Source organism: Octopus sinensis, linkage group LG3 (genome assembly GCF_006345805.1).
Source record: "Octopus sinensis linkage group LG3, ASM634580v1, whole genome shotgun sequence".
NCBI lineage: Eukaryota > Metazoa > Mollusca > Cephalopoda > Octopoda > Octopodidae > Octopus > Octopus sinensis.
Genome location: NC_042999.1, coordinates 99,233,231 through 99,258,135, shown reverse-complemented (window position 1 = coordinate 99,258,135; position 24,905 = coordinate 99,233,231). Strand labels below are relative to the sequence as shown.

General features: G+C 32.8%; 1 protein-coding gene across 4 annotated transcripts in view; it reads right to left on the bottom strand.

The window, feature by feature from the left end:
* Window positions 1-2,538: 2,538 nt before the first annotated feature.
* The window catches only part of LOC115209264 (regulator of G-protein signaling 7), a 496,388-nt gene continuing 474,021 nt past the window's right edge, over window positions 2,539-24,905 (bottom strand). For 2 of the 4 annotated variants that reach the window (XM_036501193.1, XM_036501197.1), the window contains 2 exons: window positions 19,315-19,390; window positions 2,539-5,940 (listed from right to left, as the gene is read on the bottom strand). In XM_036501193.1, the coding sequence (XP_036357086.1) occupies window positions 19,319-19,390 (72 nt within the window). In that variant the 3' untranslated portion in view covers window positions 2,539-5,940; window positions 19,315-19,318. Of the gene's footprint in view, window positions 5,941-19,314; window positions 19,405-24,905 lie in introns of all 4 variants that reach the window. The other 2 variants (XM_036501194.1, XM_029777564.2) reach the window with 2 other exon arrangements.

Here is a 24,905-nt window from a genome sequence, read left to right as displayed (position 1 = left end):
TGTGTGTATATGTATTAATTACATATATATATGTATGTATGTATGTATGTATTAATTACACATTTCTAAACCTTAATAAAAAGGACCACTCAATCACATTTATGTTATTGAAAGAGATGATATATCACATGAAACTGAGGATACACACATTGAGTACCACACTGTGCAATATGGAGGGCTCTGAGGAAGCTAGAGATTGATGAGTGGCTTGTGAAAGATGTACAGGCCATGTACAGAGGTTCTGTCAGTAAGGTGAGAGTTAACCATGAGTATAGCGATGAATTTAGTGTACATGTTGGTGTTCGTCAGAGTTCAGTTTTCTGTCTTCTAGTCATTATTGTCCACCAGGCTCTCATAGCAGATTCTGTAATAAACTTAGAAAAGAAATTCCGGGCGTGGAAGCAAAACCTAGAATTGAAGGGCCTAAATGTTAACTTAGCAAGACTAAGTTTTTACTAAGCAATAAAATGAGCAGGGTTCTACCCTATTAGGTAAATGGCCTTACTCAATATGTAGGAAAGGCAAGGGCAAGCTATGTATACACAAGAGGTGCAGTGGAATAACAGGAAGGTTAACAAAGAAAGTAGTGTCTGTATACAGAAGATGCACAGGAGCCATAAAAACTGCAGATACTTGGGAAATTGGTTCTCTCAAATGCTCTGGATGCTCTTTAGAGGTAGTGGATAATTTCTGCTATCGAGGGGACCAAATTAATAGTGGGGGAGGATGTACAGAGAGTATAATAAGTATTAGATGGAGAAAATTCAGAGAGCTTTTACTGCTGTTGGCAACCAAAGGTCTTTCTCTCCAAGTGAAAGGAAAATTGTATGAAGTATATATACAAACATCAATGCTAAATGGTAGCAAGATGCAGGTCCTGAATGCAGAGCATATGTGAAGGCTAGAAAGGAATGTAGCATGCACTGCTGTAGGACACCTACTCCTGTTCCTCTATACCACTACTAATTTCTCATCCACAGGCACAAAGTCACTCTGCCCACTACTACTCCCCACCCCAGCTGAAGGGGGTTTTGCCTTGCAAGTTACTCAATGATGCTATCAGTGCTGATGCCACATAAAACATACTGATGCTGGTGCCACATAAAAAGCACTGGTGGAGGTGCCACATAAAAAAGCACAGGTGCTGGTACCATGTAAAAATCACCCATTACAATTTGCAAAGTAGCTGGTGTTAGGAAGGGCATCCAGCCACAGAAACCATGCCAAAAACAGACTATGGAGCCTGGTGTGGTCTAGAATCCTACCAGCTCCCCTCAAACCATCCAATCCATGCCAGTATAAAAAATGGATGTTGAATGATAATGCGAATGAAATATATATATATATATATATATATTTATATTTATATAAACCCATTTGTATATGTGTATATATATATATATATATATATACTCATATGTATATGTGTGTATATATAAATATATGTATGTATGTATATATGTATATGTGTCCATATATGGTGAAAGTCAACTCATGACCAAGTAAGACCACTTCCTAAACTCAGTAAGTCCATGCAAATGGTCCAAACATGCCAGAAGTTCCTGTGCATTAATTTGTTGTGTTTTGAGTGGATAAAGTCTTGCATAGCACTGAACTCACTTTTCAACACAATCAGCTATAGCACCAGTGACACAACAGAGGCTGAGATGACTAGTAACTGACTGCACTTCTGGATTTTTTATGAGTTTACCTTCTCTTAAGCGGAAGTTCTAATGAGAGCTAGGGGCTCTTCACTCCCAGAGGCTCACATACTAGTTAACCCATAGCTAGGACCCTAACAGGTGCTATTACTCCAGGTCTGAGTAGGCATGTGAACAATAGTAGCGAAGAGGTGGTTCAACACTCTTCAAAACCCAGAACTCCTGTACCAGGGCTCTATTACCAGATGCAGATTAAAATTGTGTGCACAAAATATGGAAATGCATAATTAGTTTGGTAGATCCTCAACTTCATGTGTTGTACCTCTTTCAGTAACGCACACACACATACACACACATGTGTATGCATATATATATATATATATATATGTAATACAGTTTTCCTGCAACATTGTCTGAAATATATATAGATGTTTTAAATATTTTTCTAAAGGTAAAACAATGCAAGTTAAAATCTAAAAATACAGATCCCTGGTTAGTACTACCTGTTATTTCAATATTTCAGAATTAGGAGTGCTTCTTCAGGAAATTTGTGGAGAAAAAGTAGATTTCCTGATGAAGGTATCCTAACCCTAAAATATTGAAATACTAGGTAACAGTACCAACCATCAGGCTGTATTTTTAAATTGCACTGCTTTCTGTTTAATAAAATGATTCTCATCCCCAATATGTGTGTCTGTATGTGTGTAGCTGATTCTGTGATACTATCAGAGCTAAATATCATCCATTTTATCACAGTTATTGAATGTTCTTTTCATTAAAACTGCATGGAAACTATATATATGTGCATATATGTGTATGTGTGTGTGTGCATGTGCATATATGTATATATGCATGTGAGTGTGAATGTGTGTGTGTAGTTTAGGTTGGTAGTTAAGAATGTAGGTTCTGTCAACAATTCTTGTTTATATTAAGAGATATATATTTTCATATGGAGAAATATTTTCATCATTATAATTGATAATTTTATTGATATTATTATTGTTATTGCTACAATAATACATATTTCTTTGTTCATTCATTCTTTTTTTTGCATTTAGTATTCACAAGTCAAGCATCTAAAGGCAGGATAGCAATAGATATACTACATGATAAATAGTAATAAAGGGCAGCCTACATGATTCTAATCTATCCTGATCCATTTCCTATAATCACAACCCTGATCAGGATACAGTGGTTGCAAGAGAAGACTGAGTAAAAGCAGGAACTATTGTAACAATTTTATGCTTATATACAAAACCATATTTTATGTTTGATTTTGCATTTTACCAATTCTAAAAACTAGCAAGATTGCTTATATTCTCTTGCCAACAATATTACCTGATTACCTGGTAAATTTTTAAATGCTTTAAAAAATTATATATATATCTGTGTGTGTGTGAGTGTGTGTGAGTGTGTGTGTATTATACACACATATACACATATGTATGCAGCATTGTGTATGAATATGTATGTATTTACAAATACATTTATTTTCACAAAGCTATTTTGGAGGAAATCTGGCTCTATCTGTTTGTATATTTTGAAAGTCAACTGTTTTATAGACAGTATGTTCATTAGTGTAAAAAATGTCTAGGGATACTAGATGAAATATGCCAAGATATAAATATAATATATATCTATATGATATAAGTATGTGTATAGGATAATATAATTTAGTACCAATAAGAACTAGGGAGAGGGGGCAATTTATTATTTTTAAAAATTTTATTTGTATATATAATAGTTTCTGCAATCAGAGAAAATATTTTCAGATTTCATGAAATATGAAATAAAATTCCTTTAGCCCAATAACAGAATCATTCTTTTTCATCATCTTTTATAAAACCATTTAACATTTTCAATAAATTAATATCTTTTTATTCATTCAACACACTTGTGAGGAAAAAGTTAGGCTTTATTTTGACCTTTTAAGTTTTATGGAAACATCAAGGAATCATTTTAATGTTATCATTAAATATCTAAAACAATCTTGTTCTTTGTAACTAGGAAATAAAAATATAAATAACTCGTTACAAAAATAATAATAAAAAAAGCAGAAAATATTGGGAGAGTATTCTTTTTCAGCAAGAATAAGATGTATTTTTTTTATCCTGCTTCAAGGTATTTTGACATTTATAAACAAGAACATGATTAAAAATTGGATTTCATATTTAGTTATTGGAAATAATTCATAAAATTATCAGCAATGTATTATTCTGTAACAATTTATTTTTTTATGGTAAAAACAATAACAAAATGAAATATTTTAGAAGATAATTCTCTCGACTGGAGGGATGAAAAATATGCAACAATCTAACAGTTTACATAAATGTTTTTTTTTAATAAATTCAAGGTATTCAAATCAAAACAAAAATTGAAATGAAAATCAATAAGACATGAAACAATAATTTAGAAAGACCTTTGGTGGTCATTATCACATTAAAAAATATAAATCTTTCAAAACAAAATAGTTAAAAATAAAGTAACTAGTCAAAAAAAAAAAAAACATTACTAGAATGATTTTTTTTTCCTTTCTTTATATGACTGAAACGTTTTAGGGGGGAAAACTCCCTTCTATTAATAAACCAAAATTTATTAACAATTTTAGCATTCTTACTTGCATATATCCAAATATGCCTTACACACATACGTATACAGAGAAGGAGTTCAGGAGATAATTCCTTCTGTTGGTATTGAGAGTTTTTTTCCTTTTTTTTGCTACATGCATTAAACCAGCATTGTGAAACTCTGAGTAACATGAAAGTGAATCATCAGGTGACTCTTGTAAATGCACACTCCACATCATGTATTGAGTATTCTGTCTTTTATTTATACACACACACACACACACACATATATATATATATATATGTTACATGTATGTATATATATTACATGTATGTATATATATATATATATATACACATACATCGTTCAGAATAAATATAACTGCTAACTTCTGTTCCAATTGATAAATTGGAATTATAATTAAATTGGCAAAACAAGGAAAAGATAAAAAAAATTGTAATGACAATTTAAAAATAAATCATTTTTGTCAAGTTAGAGATAACATTATTATTATTATTATTATTATTATTATTATTACTGGTAGTAGTAGTAGTAGTAGTAGTAGTAGTAGTAGATGTTGTTGTTGTTGTTGTTGTGATGGCTGTGAAGGTGCCTGATCATATTGGTTATATGTTCAGATCATGTTACAGCCCTTATAACTGCATCACTGAGCAAAACACCTAAACTTACTTGCTTCAGTTCATCTAACTGATGACAAAAAACTGGTTATATTACTTACTTCTATATTTAAGTGATTAGCAACTGCCCTAAGAAACCATCCCATGCAACTATGGAAAGATAATAAATAATAATGCAAAAGTTAAGAAGAGAAAAGATGAAGTGTACAGAAGAAAGCTACAAAAATAAAAATATAATGCTTCTCAACTTCAAAGTACTATCTTTCCTTTACAGCATTGTTATTTGTCTAATAATAATAATAACTGCTATTATTGCCATAATGGCAAGAGACGATGGACATTATAAAAACAAGTTTCTAATAATAATAATAATAATAATAATAATAATAATAATAATAATAATAATAATGTCTTTAGATAATCACTTAAAACATTTATTGTATATCAATCATGAATTTGCAAAAGGCATATCATAATCTCCCATTTTTCCTGATAGTTCGGTGATATTGTGCCTATGTAAGAAAGGGTTATTAGTGGTATTGTTGTATTTGTTGTTGCTGTTGTAATTTTATTTTTGTGTCATTATGTTATCTTCATCATTATCTTCCTCATCATCAACATTGTTGTTACTAATCATTACTGGTACTTTATTGGTTGTTGATGTTGTTATGGTTGCATTTTTCTTTTCTTTTCTTTTATTTTTGAGAATTAGAGCCAGTAGAAACGATAATGAGTTTTATTCATATTTTTCTTTCTCTTTTTTTTTATATTTTTTTTTACTATTTTATTTCTTAAAAAAATTAAATAGATTGCAATAAAGAATAAGATAAATAACTTAGAATTTGTAAAAAAATAGTTGAAATTGGAAAGAGATAATAAATAAGATGAAAGATATGTAAAAAAAAAATAATAATAAATAACCAACAAAAGGCGTTCACAGTTGTTTGGTGTTGAGACTAAACAGATACAAGTGAAAATGGCGGCAAGGTGTGTGAGAGAGTAAACAGCAGCTGTTCTAGTACCTAAACAGCAACATACAGTCAAGACTTCCTGATCTCCAAGCGTTTCCTGCTCTGTAAATAGCAAAAACAACAGAGTTACCAATGAGGGTAAACAAAGAAGGAAAAAAATTTAAGAATTGGAAGTAAAATAAAAAAAAGGTTTATAATTGTCAGAACATTATCATTAATACTATTATTATAAAATAATTATATCCTGCAATCAATAGACACAACTGCCCAATCCCAGGCAAAATTAAAATCATCAGTGTCTCCAGTGTGACTTCATAGCAAAACCCATACCTGAACTCAAATTACATTCACACATCTATTGCAAATAGAAGCAGCTTCATTTATCATTTTCTTTTTAATTTTTTTTCTCACTTTTTAAAAAAAAAATCCTCTCCTTCAAACACTCATACCTCAAAATTGATGGGAGTGACCATTATTTTCATGATTATTATCATTATTGAGTGAGAGAGCAGTGCATGCCATCAAAGTGACTCTGGGGTAAAATATATGAAGCCTAGTATACCCATCATGACTACTCATCTGATAAGGGTACATCAAGCACATGCATCACAACCATATACGCATGACATGGTGATCTCATATCAAGATTAACAGTGCATGACATTGCAGGTGGGACCCAGTTAGAATTTCTTCAGGTTAAGTATCCCATCCCACTCAAAAGATCCCTGAATAAGGGTTGTTTAAGGATGTTGAACAAAACACCCATGTTTCCAGAGGTGAATTATCCAAACTCCAAAGAATTCCTCTCAACACATGACTATGATGTTCCCTCAGGACTTCTGCTTGTGGTCAGAGCTGCACATATTGTCAGCCACTAAGGGACATGCTCAACTGGTTGGGGTCAAGCAACTGACAAGCAAATCTCTGGTATTCAGCTGAACATTTAGAGTAGGCCATCTTGTCTTGGTATAAAAGATGGGCTACAGCAAATATTCTGCTCAATACCACAGATTTGCTTGTCAGTTGTTTGACCATAACCAGTTGAGCATGTCCTTTAGTGGCTGACGATATGTGTATCTCTGATTACGAGCAGAAGTAGTGTGGGAGCATCATAGCCATGTGTTGAAAGGAATTCTTAGAGGTTTGGATAATTCACCTTTGGAAACATGGGTGGTTCGTTCAACAACCTTAAACAATTCTTATTCAGGGACCTTTTGAGTGGGATGGGCTACTCGACCGGAAGAAAATTCTAACTGGGCCACACCTGCAAGATTATGCACTGTTAATCGTGATATGAGATCACCATGTCGCGCACATATGGTTGTGATGCATGTGCCTAGTGTACCCTTATCAGACGAGTAGTCATGATGGGTATACTGGGCTTCATATATTTTACCCCAGTGTCACTTTGATGGCATGCACTGCTCTCTCACTCAATAATGATAATAATAATAATAATAATAATAATAATAATATTCCTTGTGAATCAATGAATAGATAATCAAGATGTAGATATAGCCAATAAAATAACTCAGGAATATTAATCCTGATCAACAACAAAAGTCTTTGTCATGCATGCACACATACAAACAAATGAATAGGTGTTGTTGCTAATGGGTCAGAGAATCATAATGCAAAGTGTCATGTAAAGCATATTTATGTTTTTAAACTGAATGGCATGTCTTGCTGGTTTAGCCTAAATTTAAAACACTCTTTAAATGTACATCAATAACACTTTATAAAATATTTGGAATTTATAGGCTTGACCTATCAATGATGTAAAAACTACAATGCTAAAAACAAAGACTCTACTCTGATTACAAAGAAAATGATTTACATGCAGTGTGTTATCAATGATTTAAATTATTTGGGTGAGCAGTTATCATTAGGAAAAGCATTCAGCTGCAAAGAAGTTGCTCCAAGAAGTAAATCCTTTCAACCAATCAACCAACCAACCAAGCATAGATAAATGAATGTTAAACATTTAGAAAAAAATGTTATTGATGTAGTTAGATGCAATAAATCTGAAATATCTATACTTGTGCCTTGTAAAACAATAGAGAAGCTGAAAAGAAAACTGTTAAACTGTTTTCACTTCTGTTCAGAGACAGGGATGCATATCATTCTTGCAGTAAATCAACATTTAACAATTTAGTGTCTTAAAAGGTGTGGTGAATTTATTTGGCTAAAGGGTCAATATTTTACAATTAAATAGAAATATTTTAATTTTCTTCCGGCCACTTTTTTTATAAAACTATTTTGTTTTGTTTTTTGTTTTGTGCATGTGTGTGTGTGTGTGTGTGTGTGTGTGTGTGTGTGTGAGTGTGCATGTTTATGAGTCTGTTGATAAACTTATATTCAAAATTTCAAAACTGCAAAAAAAGAACCTCTAAAATTCAACAATTTTTCAAGTGAAAGGACTTATTGAAAGAAAATTCTTGGAAAACTTTGAAGGTTTTTCTTTTGATTTTTTTTAGATGGAAATAGGTGAGAAATAAAAGAAAGAGTGAAAAGCAAATTGAGGTATGTTTTATGTGATTGATAAGCAGAAGAGAGAGTGCAGTAGACAGATTTGTTTTGGTGAAAATAGAAACATTTCCTAAATCAAATTGTTACATGTCATGTGAAACTGATCTAGTGCTAAATATATAGAAAACTACCTTCATCATACAAGAATATCTCTGATTTCCAGACAACTGATGAACCAGTGCCTCTTTTATGTTTTAATCCAATTATAATTAAATTTCTCATGACCATTATTAACAACGATTTTGTTACCAAAAGTGACTCATCTAAAAAAAAATTATTAGTAATATATAATGAAGGTAGAAACACATGCCCTATGTCTAACTGTAACTATGTAAAGATGCAAATTTTTAAAACTAACACCAATGCTCACCACCCACTAAAATTTCTTTCCCTCTCCCTCTCTGTGAATAACAATTTAATAGATTCTTACCTTCACTGCAGGTAATATAACATCTCAACATGAAAGGTAAGTATATACCCTTCATGGCTACATTTTGAGTGGAGTTCCAGTGGTAAGGAAGTTAGTTCATAGTATTAAATTTTGTTTTAAACATTTGCACTCCCATATTATAATAGTTGGATGAATGTTTCAAGTTTTATGTTTTTAATGTACAAATAAAAGTGTCAAGGGAATATTTAGGAGCAAAAAACTATTAACAAAGCAGTAATTTTCTAGAAATTTATTCTGACTTACTATTTCATAACTTCTTTTACTTTTGCAAAAGGGATCAAGTCTGGAAGCAAGGAAGCCTGTTATTTGGTGTTGTGCCTCTATGTACAAGCTGCATTCAGTCAAATGTAATGCTTATTTATTCACACAGTTTTGAATTAACTATGCATTATCTCGCAGTTTCAAGATTTTGATTATTAGTTTCTTATTTTAAGAATAAAATTGTAGGGTAGATATGAGAAGCCAGATTAAGCCAGTTTGAACATAAAACAGGTAAGATATTGAGGTTGGAAATGCTTAAGTGTTAAGAAATGTAAACAGATAACATAGAAATTTGGGTTCCAAGCTCCAGCAGTCTCATTTTACAGATGAAAATATACAATCGTTTTGAAATTTAATGAAAAATCTAAACACCAAAAGCATTTTCAGCACAAAGCATTTTGAACAAGGAATTTTTTATTGTATTTGTTCATAAACAATATATGAAATTAAATCACATTTAAGTATGTAGAAAATAAATTACTAGATATGCATAATAAAAATATATGTAAATTAAAGAATCTTTAGGTTAAATGAATAGAAAGTCTGAAAATACTCCTTATGTTGTCTTTTGTCATGAGAGAAATGTGAATTTAAATCCTTGAGTAAATTAATTCTGACTATTTAGAATCTAATTTTAGTAAATAAAATATTACCAAAACCCTGAAGAGTTTTATTTTCATTTTAAATCATCTTTTAAAATTCTGAAACTGCCATATATTTTGTTCATAACCCAAAGCTTTATAAAAAAATAGTTTTTTCCATATTTCATTTCTTTATTTTTGATATATTATGAAACTGATTCTCAATTAAAATTGTAATATGTTTAATCCTTATTTAAAATGTATGAATGTTTGAAGGCATAGTGAATATTATTTATAGATGATTTGCAATGAAATTTATATTATTAAATGGAGAGAATGTATGTGATTGGAAAAAAAATAATTGCAATAAAGACTGGAAAAATCCCATAGAAAATACAATGTCAGGAATATGAACTGTTTGCTGAGAGCCAAATCTCTATAAATGTTTAGAAAGACACCTAAAATAATATTAAAAATATATAGGAAATATTAAGAAACTTAACTGGATTATTGAAAGAGTATGTATTTCATATTAATAGCTTCTTATGGATTTATTCCAAGATAAAGTAGAAAGACACTGAATATATTTACAAAAGTGTCAGCAATTTTTTTTTATTAAAATGCAAAACAAAAATGTAACATAAAAATTGCTTTTCTTTCAAGATTTGTAACTTTGAGTTTAACTGGATAAAAATTTTTTTTATAGTAACTTGATCTGCCATTATATCAGCAGTCAAGTATACTTTAACAAACTTTATACTATCTTTAAAAATGGGAACAAATGTGCAAGTACTATATCTTCAGACCGCATGCCCAGTAATTGTGATAGGACAGCTATTGCTTAAACATTAAGAAAATTTAGTGATTTACAGTAGGGCTACACAAGCAAGGATAAAGCTGATTACTTAAAATAGATTTAGAAACTTATTTATGAAGAATTAGCAATTATTTATTTCACTGAAAATCAACCAATCCATAGATTAGAAGTTTTAGTAATAAGTTTGTTATATGGTCAAGAAAGTAATTGAATATTTTTTTGTTTTTTATTTTTAATTTTTTGTAGTGAGTACATGTGGCTTAGTGGACGGGTATCAGATATTCAGCAATGAAATGAACTGCTCATACCCTATTAACAATTGCACCACATTGAGCACAGAGCCAAGACACCTAACTCTCAAAGCGACCAGTCTATATAGCAATAAATGAGACATGATAGGTAAGACAACTCACTACTTTAAACATTAGTAGGATATGAAACTGACATTTCTTACCTTGTAAAAGTTAAATTCAACTCCTTTTATGGATATGTAGCTTGGTGAGAGATGGGCACTGCAATGCCAAAACATCCTGCATGATGTCAGTCATCAGTGGTATTCAAATAACCCAACGAGTTAGGGGACAAATTGAAAGGGATTTAATGTGGTTTGAATTAGAGTCATTAGAGCGCTTTATCCAATATTAATCATTTATGTTACTATTGTGTAGTTAACCAGAATGTGACAAATAGAGGTAATTAACATGACCAAATATTGTGACATCTGGAAAGTAGGGCTAAGTTAAAGCTACAGCCTTGAATGCAGCACAGAAGTTAACTTCTGCAGTCAACTCATTTGAATATTCAATTACCATAAGTCAGAAATAGTAAACCAAAAAGAGAGAGAACTAACCTGAAACTGCCCAGCTTCATAGTTTATTTCTTCCTTGTTTTAATGCCTTAACAATATAGAAATTAAGTATTAAGTATTCAAGGCAGTGAGCTGGCAGAAACGTTAGCACGGTAGGGCGAAATGCTTTACGTTCTGAGTTCAAATTCCGCCGAGGTCGACTTTGCCTTTCATCTTTTCGGGGTCGATTAAATAAGTACCAGTTATGCACAGTGGTCAATATAATCAACTTAATCTGTTTGTCTGTCCTTGTTTGTCCCCTCTATGTTTAGCCCCTTGTGGGCAATAAAGAAATAAGAAATTAAGTATTGGAAAAATTTCTTGACATACTTAGTGACACAACTTTACAATCCGAATTCAAATCCAACTATAGTATTTCCTTTTATTCTTCTTGTATAGGTAAAAATAACATAATAGTCATATACTAATCCTTCCTTCAAAACTTATGATCTTAATTAGAAAGCCTTCACCTAATCAACCCTGTGTTACTGCCATCTTTTTCATCAGCCTCATCGTTATCATTATTAAAATTATTATTATTTGCTTTCTCTGTGATTTGTTATATCTTTACTTACATATGAGTATTGTAGATTTCTATCAAGGGAAATAACATGAAAAAAATTTCTTATGCACATAGTTTTTGCCTCATATATCCAACTAACATCCAACAGCAAGTGGAGGCTGCTACTGGCCGTCAAAATAGGAATTTATACATAATTATTTCCTGTTTTATTAGCTTTGGAATACATAAAGCATAGTTGATCCTTGTAAAATTTTAACTTTTGGCATAAAAAAACCAGAATGTGGTGAGAGAGAAAATTTAGTAAAGCATTTAGACCAAAATTTAACCATGATTTTCAGCTCACCTCTCTTAACTGGATTATAATGTTAGTTTATTTCAAAACAAGATGAAATAATATGAAACTAGATGATTTGTAAATGAGAAATATATAATAGATTCAGTCAAATCCAGAATAATACTAGTATCTATTTATTATATTCATCTTGAAAGATGATAGAAAAGTAAATTTGTCCTCAGATTTTAAGTCAGAATTGCAAAGTTCTAAAATAAATAGCTTAGAGCAGTGGTTATCAACCATCTTTTGCCTATGGAGACCTTTGATTTCTATATTACTCAGATTGACCTTCATAGTCATTCAAGGTTTAAAATATCCTACAATATTTTTATAATCAGATATTAGAAATTGTATAAAGAATATTTGATGTAATGTAGAAGTATGACCAATTTATTACATATAAATTTTAGCAACAAAGTTTTATGTGGACTCCCAAGGGCCATATGGATTCCGGTTGAGAACCACTGGCTTAGAGTATCATTCAGCATTTTCTACTCCTTTAGTCAATTCCACTTCTTTGTGAATCATCAATGATTAAATAAACATATACAAACATATAATAACATATATAACTGTGGTAATGTATGCATAGAATGAGTTGAGTTTATAATAAGAATACTATATGAGCCTGCATGTATGTGTTGTTATCCAGTGAATCTGGCAAAAAAACCTACATAAGTATGTTGTGATGGTAAGAAATCTACTGTAAAAGTATTTCTATACATTACATTGTCTGTGCTTTGCTTCATACTGTTGCACTGGATTCACTGCCTTTGAAAGACCGTGTATTAAATAAAGCATTGAAGTTTCTAAGAATTCAAGTTTAGTAAGTAAATTACAGAACTTGACATTTAGCTACCAGGTGCATTGCTTTTATATCCAAAACAAAGGTTCAAAACAATCTTGGACAAAGTATTTGTTAGGTTGCATCCTTGAAACAAAAGCCATCTGATTGATCAGCAGCCTATTATTCACTAACACTACTCTGCAACCACTCACACGCCAATACTCACCCTGGCCCTATGCTTCTGTCTTTTCTACTGCAACTATAATGGTTTCTGTTCTACTGAATAGTAAGGTGTTACTCTCATCACTGAAACCTGTTTGGTTCACCCATCCTTTTTCTTTTCATTATACCAAATGTGTCTCACACACTGACCCATCAAAATTGTATACACAGCTACACTAAACATTAGATTCAATAATCTATTCTCCAGATCTACATTTCACAATAACTATCTATCTACATCCATTTTCTGTATAGGTGTCAACCAGCGGAAATTCAAGCTAAATATTAGCTGTATTAACAATACAAAACAGGAAGTGTCTGGGAATGTTACTAGCACTGCTCAGCTTCTTAAACTTGAATGGGGTGAGTAGCCCCTTGCAACTTCTACTAATCCCAATGCACAAGCTTATCTTTTTAATTCATCACTGTCAGCATCATCATCATCATCATCTAAAGCTCATTTTCCATGCGGGCATAGGTTGGACAGTTTCACAAAAGCAGGCAAACCAGAGGACTGTGCCAAGCTCTATTGTCTGATTTTGTCAAATGGTTTAACCTATGACAGCTTGGAAACTGGATATTAAATGATGATGATGGTAATGATGAATAAAGAGGATCGGCTTGTGCCTTGAGATTTCACTCAGTTAGGACTTGAAGGGTGCAAGGGGCTACTAGTCAAATATTAGTACATGTGATATTTTTGTTTACAAGATTTGTTTAGTTATAGGTGAAGGAATGGCTGTGTGCTTAAGGAATTTGCTTCAGAACCATGTGGCTAGAGGCTGTGGTCTCACTTCATAAATACTGTTAGCTGGTGCCCCTTGTGTGGAGGCACATGGCTTAGTGGTTAGGGTGTTGAACTCATGATCATAAGACTGTGGTTTTGATTCCTGGACTGGGCAATGTGTTGTGTTCTTGTGCAAAACACTTCATTTCATGTTACTCCAGTCCACTCAGCTGGCAAAAATGAGTAATCCTGCGTTGGACTGGTGTCCCAGCCAGGTGGGTTATACGCCATGGAACTGGAAAACCAGCCCCTTATGAGTCAGTTAACTTAATTTCTTTTTTAAGGTATCCCTTGTGGGTTGAAAAAACCAATTGGTTGACGAACAGAAGAAGCTTGTCATGTATCTTGTTTGTGTATGTGTGTATTGTGTCTGTGTTGTGTGTGTTGTTGTGTGTGTTGTGTGTGTGTGTATGTTGTGTGTGAGTTCATATTTCCCCTGTCTTCACATGTGGTTGCTATCTGTAAAAGCCTCACTTTTAACACTGGCAGTGTCTTTGCTTGCAGTCAACCACAAGTCCATGTTCAGGCTTCTTCACATGTCTTGACATGCATACACACATTCATATAGTGCTGTTCTTTCTAGTTCTCCATAAACTATGTTCAGGCTGTTTGATAGACAAGAGATTATCTTGTTTGGAAACAGCTGAAGATTAGCAACATGAAGTGTGTCTAGTTGCAGAAAAATCTACCCCAACAAATTCTGTCCAGCTCATTCAGTCATGAAAATGTGGATGTTAAAATGATGATAATGATGATGATGATGATGATAAGTTTGGTTATCCTCAATAGTTCTCTATACCTGAATGTAATAATATGTGAACAGCTGTCAAGTCTCTATATGCTTAGCGAAATTCTTTAAGGATATGTTACATATAGTATGGATTTCTGGTGGGCTGTGCTGAGGAAACCCAGCCATTAGTCGACCAATATCAATAGGCTGCAATACACATCCCGTAATGTCACAGTAAAACTCCAAAGCATGATGGAACAGCTGGATGTTTCCAGTTATCCCACTGAATCCATGGTATATCTCCTGAGATCCAAGAAGTCAGAGACAAAAGAATAAACTGGCATTTCAGTACATCACTCATAAGCCATAATCCAAGTCCAGCACAAGTCAAGACACAAACTTCTTGGACTCACAAACATTTGGTAGACCTTTCATGATGGTAGTCAGGGTATTATATACATCTACAACAATGAAATACCAGCACTAGTTTCTTTGCTTTTGAGGTATACAGAAGGTGTAGTATAAGCAAGAGCAGTTGTGATTTTCTGGTCACCTATGTGGCTGTGTCTTCCACTGTTAATCCTATCTAAGAAATACTATCAATGTCCAAAAGGTGGTATTGTCTTCGTCACTTTCAAAAATAAATAAAAAAACATACAAGAGAGGAATATTAGAATATGGCAAACTGAGATAGTGATTAGGAAGTGTTTAATTCTGCTGCTATCTGTAATAAGACAGAGATTGCCATATACATGTGTGTATGAGTGTGTGTGTGTGTGTGCAGAGAGAGAGAGAGAGAGAGAGAGAGAGAGAGGGGGAGAGAAAGATAGATAGATTGATAGAAAGATAGATAGGTAGATAGATAGATAGGTAGATAGATAGATAGATAGATAGATAGATAGATAGATAGATAGATAGATAGATAGATAGATAGATAGATAGATAGGTAGAAAGATAGATATATGTTCTTCCTGGCATCATTTTAGCTTTCAAATGATGCCACCCTACAGCTAGGTAGGCCAGCATTCCCCCTGAATGGAATGCCAGTTCAGTGAACTGGAGCAATGTGAAATGAAGCTCAAGAACATAATGCACTCCCAGTCTGGGAATTGAAGCCAAAATCTTACAATTGTGAGTGCAACACCAAGAGCCTCTAGACTATATGCATTGTGATCATGATGCATAACAACATCCGATGGTCTGGTTAATATATATAGGCACAGGTATAGCTGTGTGGAAAGAAGCTTGCTTACCAATCACATGGTTCCAGGTTCAGTCCCGCTGCGTGGCACCTTGGGCAAGTCTCCTCTATTATAGCCTCGGGCTGATCAAAGCCATGTGAGTGGATTTGGTAGACACAAACTGAAAGAAGCCTGTTGTATGTATACATATGTATATATCATCATCATCATTTACCATCTGCTCTCCATGCTGGCATGTATTGTGTGTCTTTGTGTTTGTGTTTGTGCCTTCACCACTGCTTGACAATCAGTACTGGTGTGTTTGTGCCTCTGTAACCTAGTGGCTCAGCAAAGGAGACCAACAGAATAAGTATCACTTTTTTTTTTAAAAGAAAAAAGCAAGTACTGGGGTGATTCATTTGAATAAGAAATTCAAGGCAGTGCCCCAGTATGACTGTAGTCTAGTGACTGAAACAAGTAAAAGATATGGACAGTGCTGAATCATATCTGCTGAATAAAAGCAATCAGTGTTTTCTTTTCATTAAAAAATAATTAAGCATGCCTTTATTTCAATAAAATTTTTGGTTTTGTTAAATAAAGTTAAGGCAAAAAAAAAACTTCTTGAGAAACCAAATAGTTTTTCCTTCCTTCATGCCAACTATTTATCAGTCTACTCAAATTTTTCATAGCTTAGATGACTCTAAGCTATTTAGACATTTTTATATATTGTTCAGTTGACTTTTGACATAAATAGACATTTAAGAATTTGGCAACATCCAGAACTTGTGAATTATGACCATGTACATATAACATATCAAACATATTGGCTCCAGATGTCATTGGTGGCTCAGTGTTCTCATTGTAAATCACTTATAAAATCAGCAATCTGGCAGAATTGTAAGTTCACTGGACAAAATTCTTTGCAGCAATTCTAGTGGCTTTTACATTCTGAGTTTAAATTCTGCTAAGGCTAAGTTTGCTTATCATCCTTTTGAGGTTGAGTATTGAGGTCAGTGTAAGTGACCAGCACCCTCTCACTAAATTTCAGGCCTTGTGCTTATATAGCAGAAAGAATTACATATAATCCATAATTATTATAGAAATAACATGCTAGGATTCAGGAGACTAAACCCATTGCAAAGACAAAAATCAGTCAATTGGTTGCCAATTTTAACTATTTGCTATTGTTTGGGTCAAGCTGGCTCTCTATTTAAAACTACAACCAAATGCATTCATAACTTTTATTTTCTGGAATAATGTGCTCCAGATAATGTGAGGTAATGAATCTTCTTTGAAAAATGATAGGACATAGTTTGGAGGAGGTTAAGCTGTTATTTACAGTAACTTGAGCAATCATGCAGAGGCCGTTTATTGGTTATTATGAACTGGTTGACTGACAATATAGAAGCCTAAATACACACATTTTTAATGAGCTTCCAGAAGGTAAGTACTTTTAATTTTAAAATCTTTTTCTAAATTTAAGTTTTGATGTCAAGAATTGTTGCCTTGCTTAGGTTCGGAATTGTTCATGGCTTTATAGCGGCACAATTGTGACATACAAATGCCTTGGGCATCTGAACCAAGTTGGAGCTTATCTCTTTCCATGTCTGAGTACAATAAATTTCTTCCAAAGAAAGAAAAGAAAGAGAGAGAAAGTGAGAAATAAAAAAAGAATTGAGCCCTGAGTCAATGAAACAAAGTTGAACCTGAACAAATGCTACGCGATATTCTCTTAGATGCCATAATAACTACCATCTTGCTGCCTTAACCCTTTAGTGTTCACATTATTCTGCCATAATTAAAGCTTTTTCATCCACATTGTTTTGAACTAATCATGCCTTATCTTGTAGCTATGAGATTTTGATGAGGTAGCTGTTAATTTTTAAGATGATGTTGTAGGGTTGGTGTGAGAGGCCAGATCTGGCCAGTTTGAACATAAAACAGGCAGAATACTTTTGGCCGGATATGGCCGGTTTAAATGCTAAAGGGTTAAAAAAATGCTGTCTCCCATTTTATTTACCAATTATATAGGTTAATGGTGTTTTGGAAACTGAACACAGCATATTGCTTACTCTATTGGGGTGTTTAACTCTGTTACCAATGAGAAATGCACTCAATTTAATTACATTTGCCTTGATAATGAGTTGATAATGAACTGGCTCTCCAAATTAATCAGGCTGTGAATTTATGCTGCCATCGAGGTATGATGCTGGTAGGGAGAATACAGGTGTTGCTTTGCCCAAGGTCACACCTGATCAGTCAAACTTTTAACTAAAAGTACTCCATGACCATTCAAAATTTTTAAAGGCATAGTTTACCTAGAACTACATGATGCAATGCGTCTTTTTTATAAGATGGCAGTGTAGGCGCAGGAGTGGCTGTGTGGTAAGTAGCTTGCTAACCAACCACATGGTTCCGGGTTCAGTCCCACTGCGTGGCATCTTGGGCAAGTGTCTTCTGCTATAGCCCCGGGCCAACCAATGCCTTGTGAGTGGATTTGGTAGACGGAAACTGAAAGAAGCCTGTCGTATATATATATGTATATGTGTGTGTGTTTGTCCCCCTAGCATTGCTTGACAACCGATGCTGGTGCGTTTACGTCCCCGTCACTTAGCGGTTCGGCAAAAGAGACCGATAGAATAAGTACTGGGCTTACAAAGAATAAGTCCCGGGGTCGATTTGCTCGACTAAAGGCGGTGCTCCAGCATGGCCGCAGTCAAATGACTGAAACAAGTAAAAGAGTAAAAAAAGAGTAAAAGAGTATGTTTTGAGGGAAATTTTCTGCTATTTCTAGTAACTCATAAAGGCTTCTTTGGTAGTTCTTAATGCAGGAGATTGCTTTGTTAAGTAAGACACCTTACCTATATCTTCCTGTATCTGGTTAGAATCAAGTTCCATGTTTAGTGTGCTGAGACTGTTCTATTTAGAGTGATGTATTAGATAAGCTAATAGATAATTAATTCAGAAGCTTCATGATCCAAATTGAATCTTATCCAGACAATTTTAATTTCCATCTACATTTTACCAGCTAGGAATAATGAAATAGAGTGAATCACCTCTCCTAGCTTCACTATGGTTTAAATTCAATTACATACACTAGTTATCCACCATTAAAAATAAATCTAATGTAAGTGATCACCTGAATGTACAATCATACATCATCTAACAAATCAACACTATTAGATATCAATATATACGCATAAGAGTAAAAAGAACTGCATATTGATTTTGTACTAAAGTTATGTTTTCTAAATGTAGAGCTGAAGAATGAATGCATAATGATTCATACTTTTTTAATTTTTTTCTTTCTTTTTTGACAGTTTATTCAGGATTATCATTGTTTACAATGGTGGTGTTAAACAAGGTAAAGGGTTAAGCCTACTACCCAAGATCAGTTTTCTGGGCTTCTGTACAGCTTCCACTTACCAAATTAACTCACAAGGCTTAGTTCAACCTTAGTCTTTGGTAGAATGTATTTGCTGAGAATTCCGTGTGATTGAACCTGGAACAAAGTAACTACAAAATAAAATTCATGAATCCTGCGGTTATGCTTGCAACCCTGCAATACAAATTAATGGTTATCAGAAATGGAAGAAGTTTTCTTCTAATTATTTTTTCTCTTTTAAAGTCACATAGATAGGAGAAATACTCCAAACTTTCATAAAACATCTGAGACATGTGAGTGTGGAAAGGTCAATATATTGATAGAACTGTCTTGAAATATTTATTTTCATCCATTTAAATTGTGAATTAAAATACCTGGCTTCTTTCTGGAGCTGAGAATATAAGTACAAATAATGAAGTTGAACATTTTATTAGACAGTTAATCATGAATGTTTTGGGATCAAATATTGACCTTGTAACTATGCAAAAAATCTACAACACAATGTACATGCTTGATTTATAGATTTCATTTTTTATTTTTTATTTATTTTCAAAATAAACCAATTGGTAAAATCAGTTATGGTTTATAGCACAGTATTTGGGATCATATTTTGCAGATATCTTTTGAGCAAAGTTACACATGGAAAACACAATTATACTTGTTGCATTATGTGATGTTTGGTGCAAGATGCAATTATCATCATATGACTATTCAAGATAGGATTCACAAATACACACAGACATACACACACACATGTACTCATTTGAAAACATACATATATATATATATATATATATATATATATACACACACACACATGTGTGTGTGTGTGCATGTGTGTGCGTAGTAAAAGATACATTTATGTACTTTGCATATATTAATATCATATATATATATATATATATATATGCACACACACACACAAATATATGTATGTGTGTATACATATATGTATGTATGCATGTGTGTATGTGAGTGTGTATTCCTTATCCATAATCTAGAAATTGAGATTTTTTATTTTTTAGGTGCAGCATTTACATCTACTCAATCACACAGTCATGGTTTTTAATGTGTAATTAAATTCAATAATAATAATAACAGTAATAATAAGCATAGTATAAAACATAATTTTTTCTCTGATTACAATTACAATCTTTCAATCAATAATAAATGATACTGATTCCTTTACCTCATATGATAAAGATGAATGTTGTTTAGGATGTATCACATGAAAGGTGCATGCATGTGAATATAAATGTGCAATTTAATGTGTGTCTGTGTATGTATTAGTGCAAGTTTATGAGTATGTAGCAAAGTGTGTGTGTGTTCTCGTAAGTGTATTTTCATGTGTGTGTTTATTAGTGCAAGTTTATGAGCATGTTTGAAAGAGTGTGCGTATGAGTGGGTGCGTGTTTGTGTTTCATGTTTAATATAGGAGTGCATTGTTTAAGCATTTGCTTATGTGTGCGTGGGAGAGCATATCTGTTTGTATGTACAGATATATCCCAAAAGTCAATTGACATTATCACTTTTTTTTTTGAAACATTTATTTCCAGAAACAAAATAATGCCATTTGATGCATAAAAATTCTTACTGTAGTATGTGTTAGGGTAGACATGTTTTGTGCAGTGCTTAATGATTGAACTCATTTGGGTATTGTACTAATGAAGAATGGCCGCACAAATAAAACAGTATGATGAGGGATATCTGTCTACTTTTAAGATGTCTGTATATGTTTGACCTAGGTGCATGTGATGTATGAGTAAGTTGGTGTGTTCGCATATTCAATAAGTCTGTTAATTATTCTGAAAGAGCTCCAGCATATGTGTGTGTGTGTGTGTGTGTGTGTGTGTGCATGTGTGTGTGTGTGTGTGTGTGTGTGCATGTGTGTGTAAAGGTAAAGGTAAAATTACCTTCTAGAGGTATGACAACTCATAAGGGTTGGCTTCCTGGTTTCATGGTGCATATATTCCCGACTTGGACGGGACACTAGTCCATCAAAGAATTACTCATTTTTGCCAGTTGTGTGAACTGGAACAACATGAAATGAAGTGTTTTGCTCAAGAACACAATGCATCGACTGATCCAGGAATTGAAACCACAATCTTACAATCATGAGTTCAACACCTTAAACACAATGACACATGCCTCCACGCGCGCGTGTGTGTGTGTGCACATGCATGTCTGAATGTATCTATTCTTTTTTTTAAATTTATTTAATGTGTTCACAGAATTCAAGCCAATGAGTCACAAAGTAACAAGACTTTTTTTGTTTGTGTGAAGACAGCTTCAGAGATTGGTGAACGAGCAATTTCATGGGTGCATATTTGTAGTATAAAAGTAAGTGTGATTAATCATCATGTATGTATCTGTGCATGTATGTCCATACTTATGTCAATGTGTCAATGAGTCACTGGAAATTTATGAATATATATATATATATATATATTTATCAGGTAGCAATGTGAAAGTACAAGAGACTGAGAGAGAGTTAATTAGCATATAAAAGTAAACAAGAACTCAACCTCAACTACTTCTAACTATGTCTGTAGTAAGGGTGTAATTGGTGTTAAACTTTGCACATGTAGCTAAGGTGCACCATCCTGCATGTCCACATCTGGCATTTAATGGATTTGTACTTCTATCATACATTTTCCCCCTCTGTTTTACATTTACTTTTCTATGCATGATGAGATGGTTTGTTTAGCTATTTCACTTTTTTTCTCTTATCAGAGCAATTGATTTCACAGCTGGATGCTGCTTCCTACTGTTAAACTATTCAACCATGAAGCAGCAGTAGAATCTGTTTTATAATTTATATAATAAACCTGAAGCTGAACAAAACAAATATGTGTCCTGCTTAGGATAGGGGTTAAGGACATAACACTATGGCCAAACTATTGAACTTTGAACTTATAATGTGGTCAGTGATTCAGCAACCTTAACCTCTTGCATTCATTATACATGAAATGAGGGCCTGTTGGGACACATTTATGTTTAATATATGAAGAGATTACATGTGTAGATGTTATACGTGTAATGTCCCTAAGTGAAGAGCTGGTGTTGCTATTTAGCCCTAGTCAGCTCTGATCCAGTCTAATCTGCCATCAGAATCTTTCCAGCCATTCTTTTTATATCAGTTGTAGAAAATCTAAGATTATGTCTAATGTGCCTTAACCCTTTTTATCATGATTTAAGTGAGATTCGGCTGATATTTCTAGCACCACAGAATGGTTATTAGATCAGCATAAATAGGGCAAACATATTTGTTTTATTTAGCTCCAGGTCAGCCCTGATTGAGCACTCTACAATCAAAGTATTGCACTGTTTCCAGGGGAATGTCTATGGTTACATAAGCCAATATGTTCTGTTCATATTTAAGATAGTAGGGTGTGATTTAAGAAGACTTGGCTGCTTATTTCTAGCCAGCCAAGTAACCACAAAAAGGCTCCCACATTGATTTGCATCTATCTGAGCATAGATTGTATAATATTTACTTCAGTAGCATTCATGTGTGTGTAGGTTTTGTATGTGTGGAAGCCTTATTTCATGTTACATGTAAAGGGTGCAGAGCTACTGATGCTCATATGTCGAGCATTTACATTTAATCCTACTTGGGCATAAAATTTTGCTGTTCATTATTATCATTTGATATCATTTAGCACTGCTGCATTAACCAGTAATTAGACTTTGGTGCTATTTTAATAGCAATATCTACTAAATCTTCTCCAGGCCATTTACTTTAACCGCAGCCTTATCATATAAGATAAAAAAAGCAGCTTTATTTTTTGCCAGTTAGAAGGCTTGCAGAAGATAATGCAAATGAAAGTGTATCAACTGTATCAACCAATCAAATGTCTGACAAGGGTCAAATATAAATTCAACTCATTTGGATGTAAATGCTAAAATGCTAGAAATAAACACTGCAATATTGCTTTAATGCTGCTATTCATGTTTTTCTAAGCTATTTGGAAACCTATTGCAAGTAGAGAATGTTTTGACAAAGAGAAATTGGCTTTGCAGTTAGAATTCTTTCTTGGTCTGAATTAATTAATATTTTTCTCTTTATTTCATATACATAAGAAAGAATGAGTGCCAAAGGATGGTTTAATATACATGTGTGCGTGTATATGTGTGCGTAAATATATATATATATAATATATATATATATATATATATATATATATATATATTATGTATGTATATATTATGTATGTATATATTATGTATGTATATGTGTGTGTGCTTATATATATATATATATATATAATGTATGTATATACATAATATATATATAATGAGTATATGTGTATGTGTATTATGTACATGTGTACCTAAGTGTGTGTATGCACACACAAGTGATGTGTGTGTGTTTGTGTATGTTAATATAAACACTTTCCAAGTTAACTAATTCCTTGAGTGCATAACCATAAAACAAATTCTCATAAAACACAGAAGGAAAAGAAAAGACAAAAATAAAAAAAGAAACTAAAAACAAATCAAAATGAATCAAAGAAATTGTAATATTCATTTGGCAAAGAATATCTTGTGTAAACCCATGTAATATATTGATTGATTGATTGATTGATTGGTTGATGAATAATCACCATAAAATTATTTCTCTATGAGATAATGACACATATATTTAGGAAGAAAAAATTACTGTTTGGAAATCTTAGTTTCTGTCTTTGGGAAGCAGAACTCACAGACAGAGGTAGATTAAATATAGACTGTCAAGTATTAATCTGTGAAAATGGACAGATGCAATGCACAAAGCTAGATGGTTTGTTGAAGCAACTCAGTATCATTATTATATACCAACATGCAAACAGAAACTGAGTGCGTTGGACATTATAATAAAGTAATCGTGAATATTGTTTTGTAAAATAAATCTCATTGCCTTAATTACAAAAGCTAATTCTTTATTATTTCCATACTTCCATGAAATAAAAACATGAAAAGGTTTTTTTGTTTTTTACATTTTCTTTTTATTTTATTAGATTTATTTTTCTCTTTCTCCCCAACAGAACTCAGTTGATAATGCCAGGAAGCTCTAGCAATAAAAACAATTTTGCTGACGTTGACCACAATTAATTTCTCTGGATTCTGTGTTTTTTTTTCTTCTTTTTTACACATGTTTATCTGTACAGTATAACAAATTATAACCAGATTTAAAACAAATTATTCACCAGTTCAATGCAGAAGAATTTAACAGTATCAATAAAACAACTAGCAACATGCTCAAGTATGGCAAAGTAATTCTGTTTGCCAGTCAGAGCTTCATATGGTGGAGGTATTATAGACGGTTCTATGACTCCTATTAGCAGCCTCACTCACTGTCATAACAAGTTGAGATTGATTATTTTCATTTATTTCTCAATGTGATTGCTATTTGTTCAGCCAACATATAGGAGGGTGCTGATATTTTGCACAAAATCAGCAGTGACAGTTATGTTAGACTGTTATCAAAAGTAAGATGTTATCAGAATTTGTAATAAAACATAATAAATTAGAAATGGGTAGAATATTTACAATAAATGAAATTATGTGGTTATTAAGGATGCTTGCTTCTCACCAAGTCCATCCTCAATATTTGCTTTTAATCTCTATACATTTAAATAAATATGTGTGT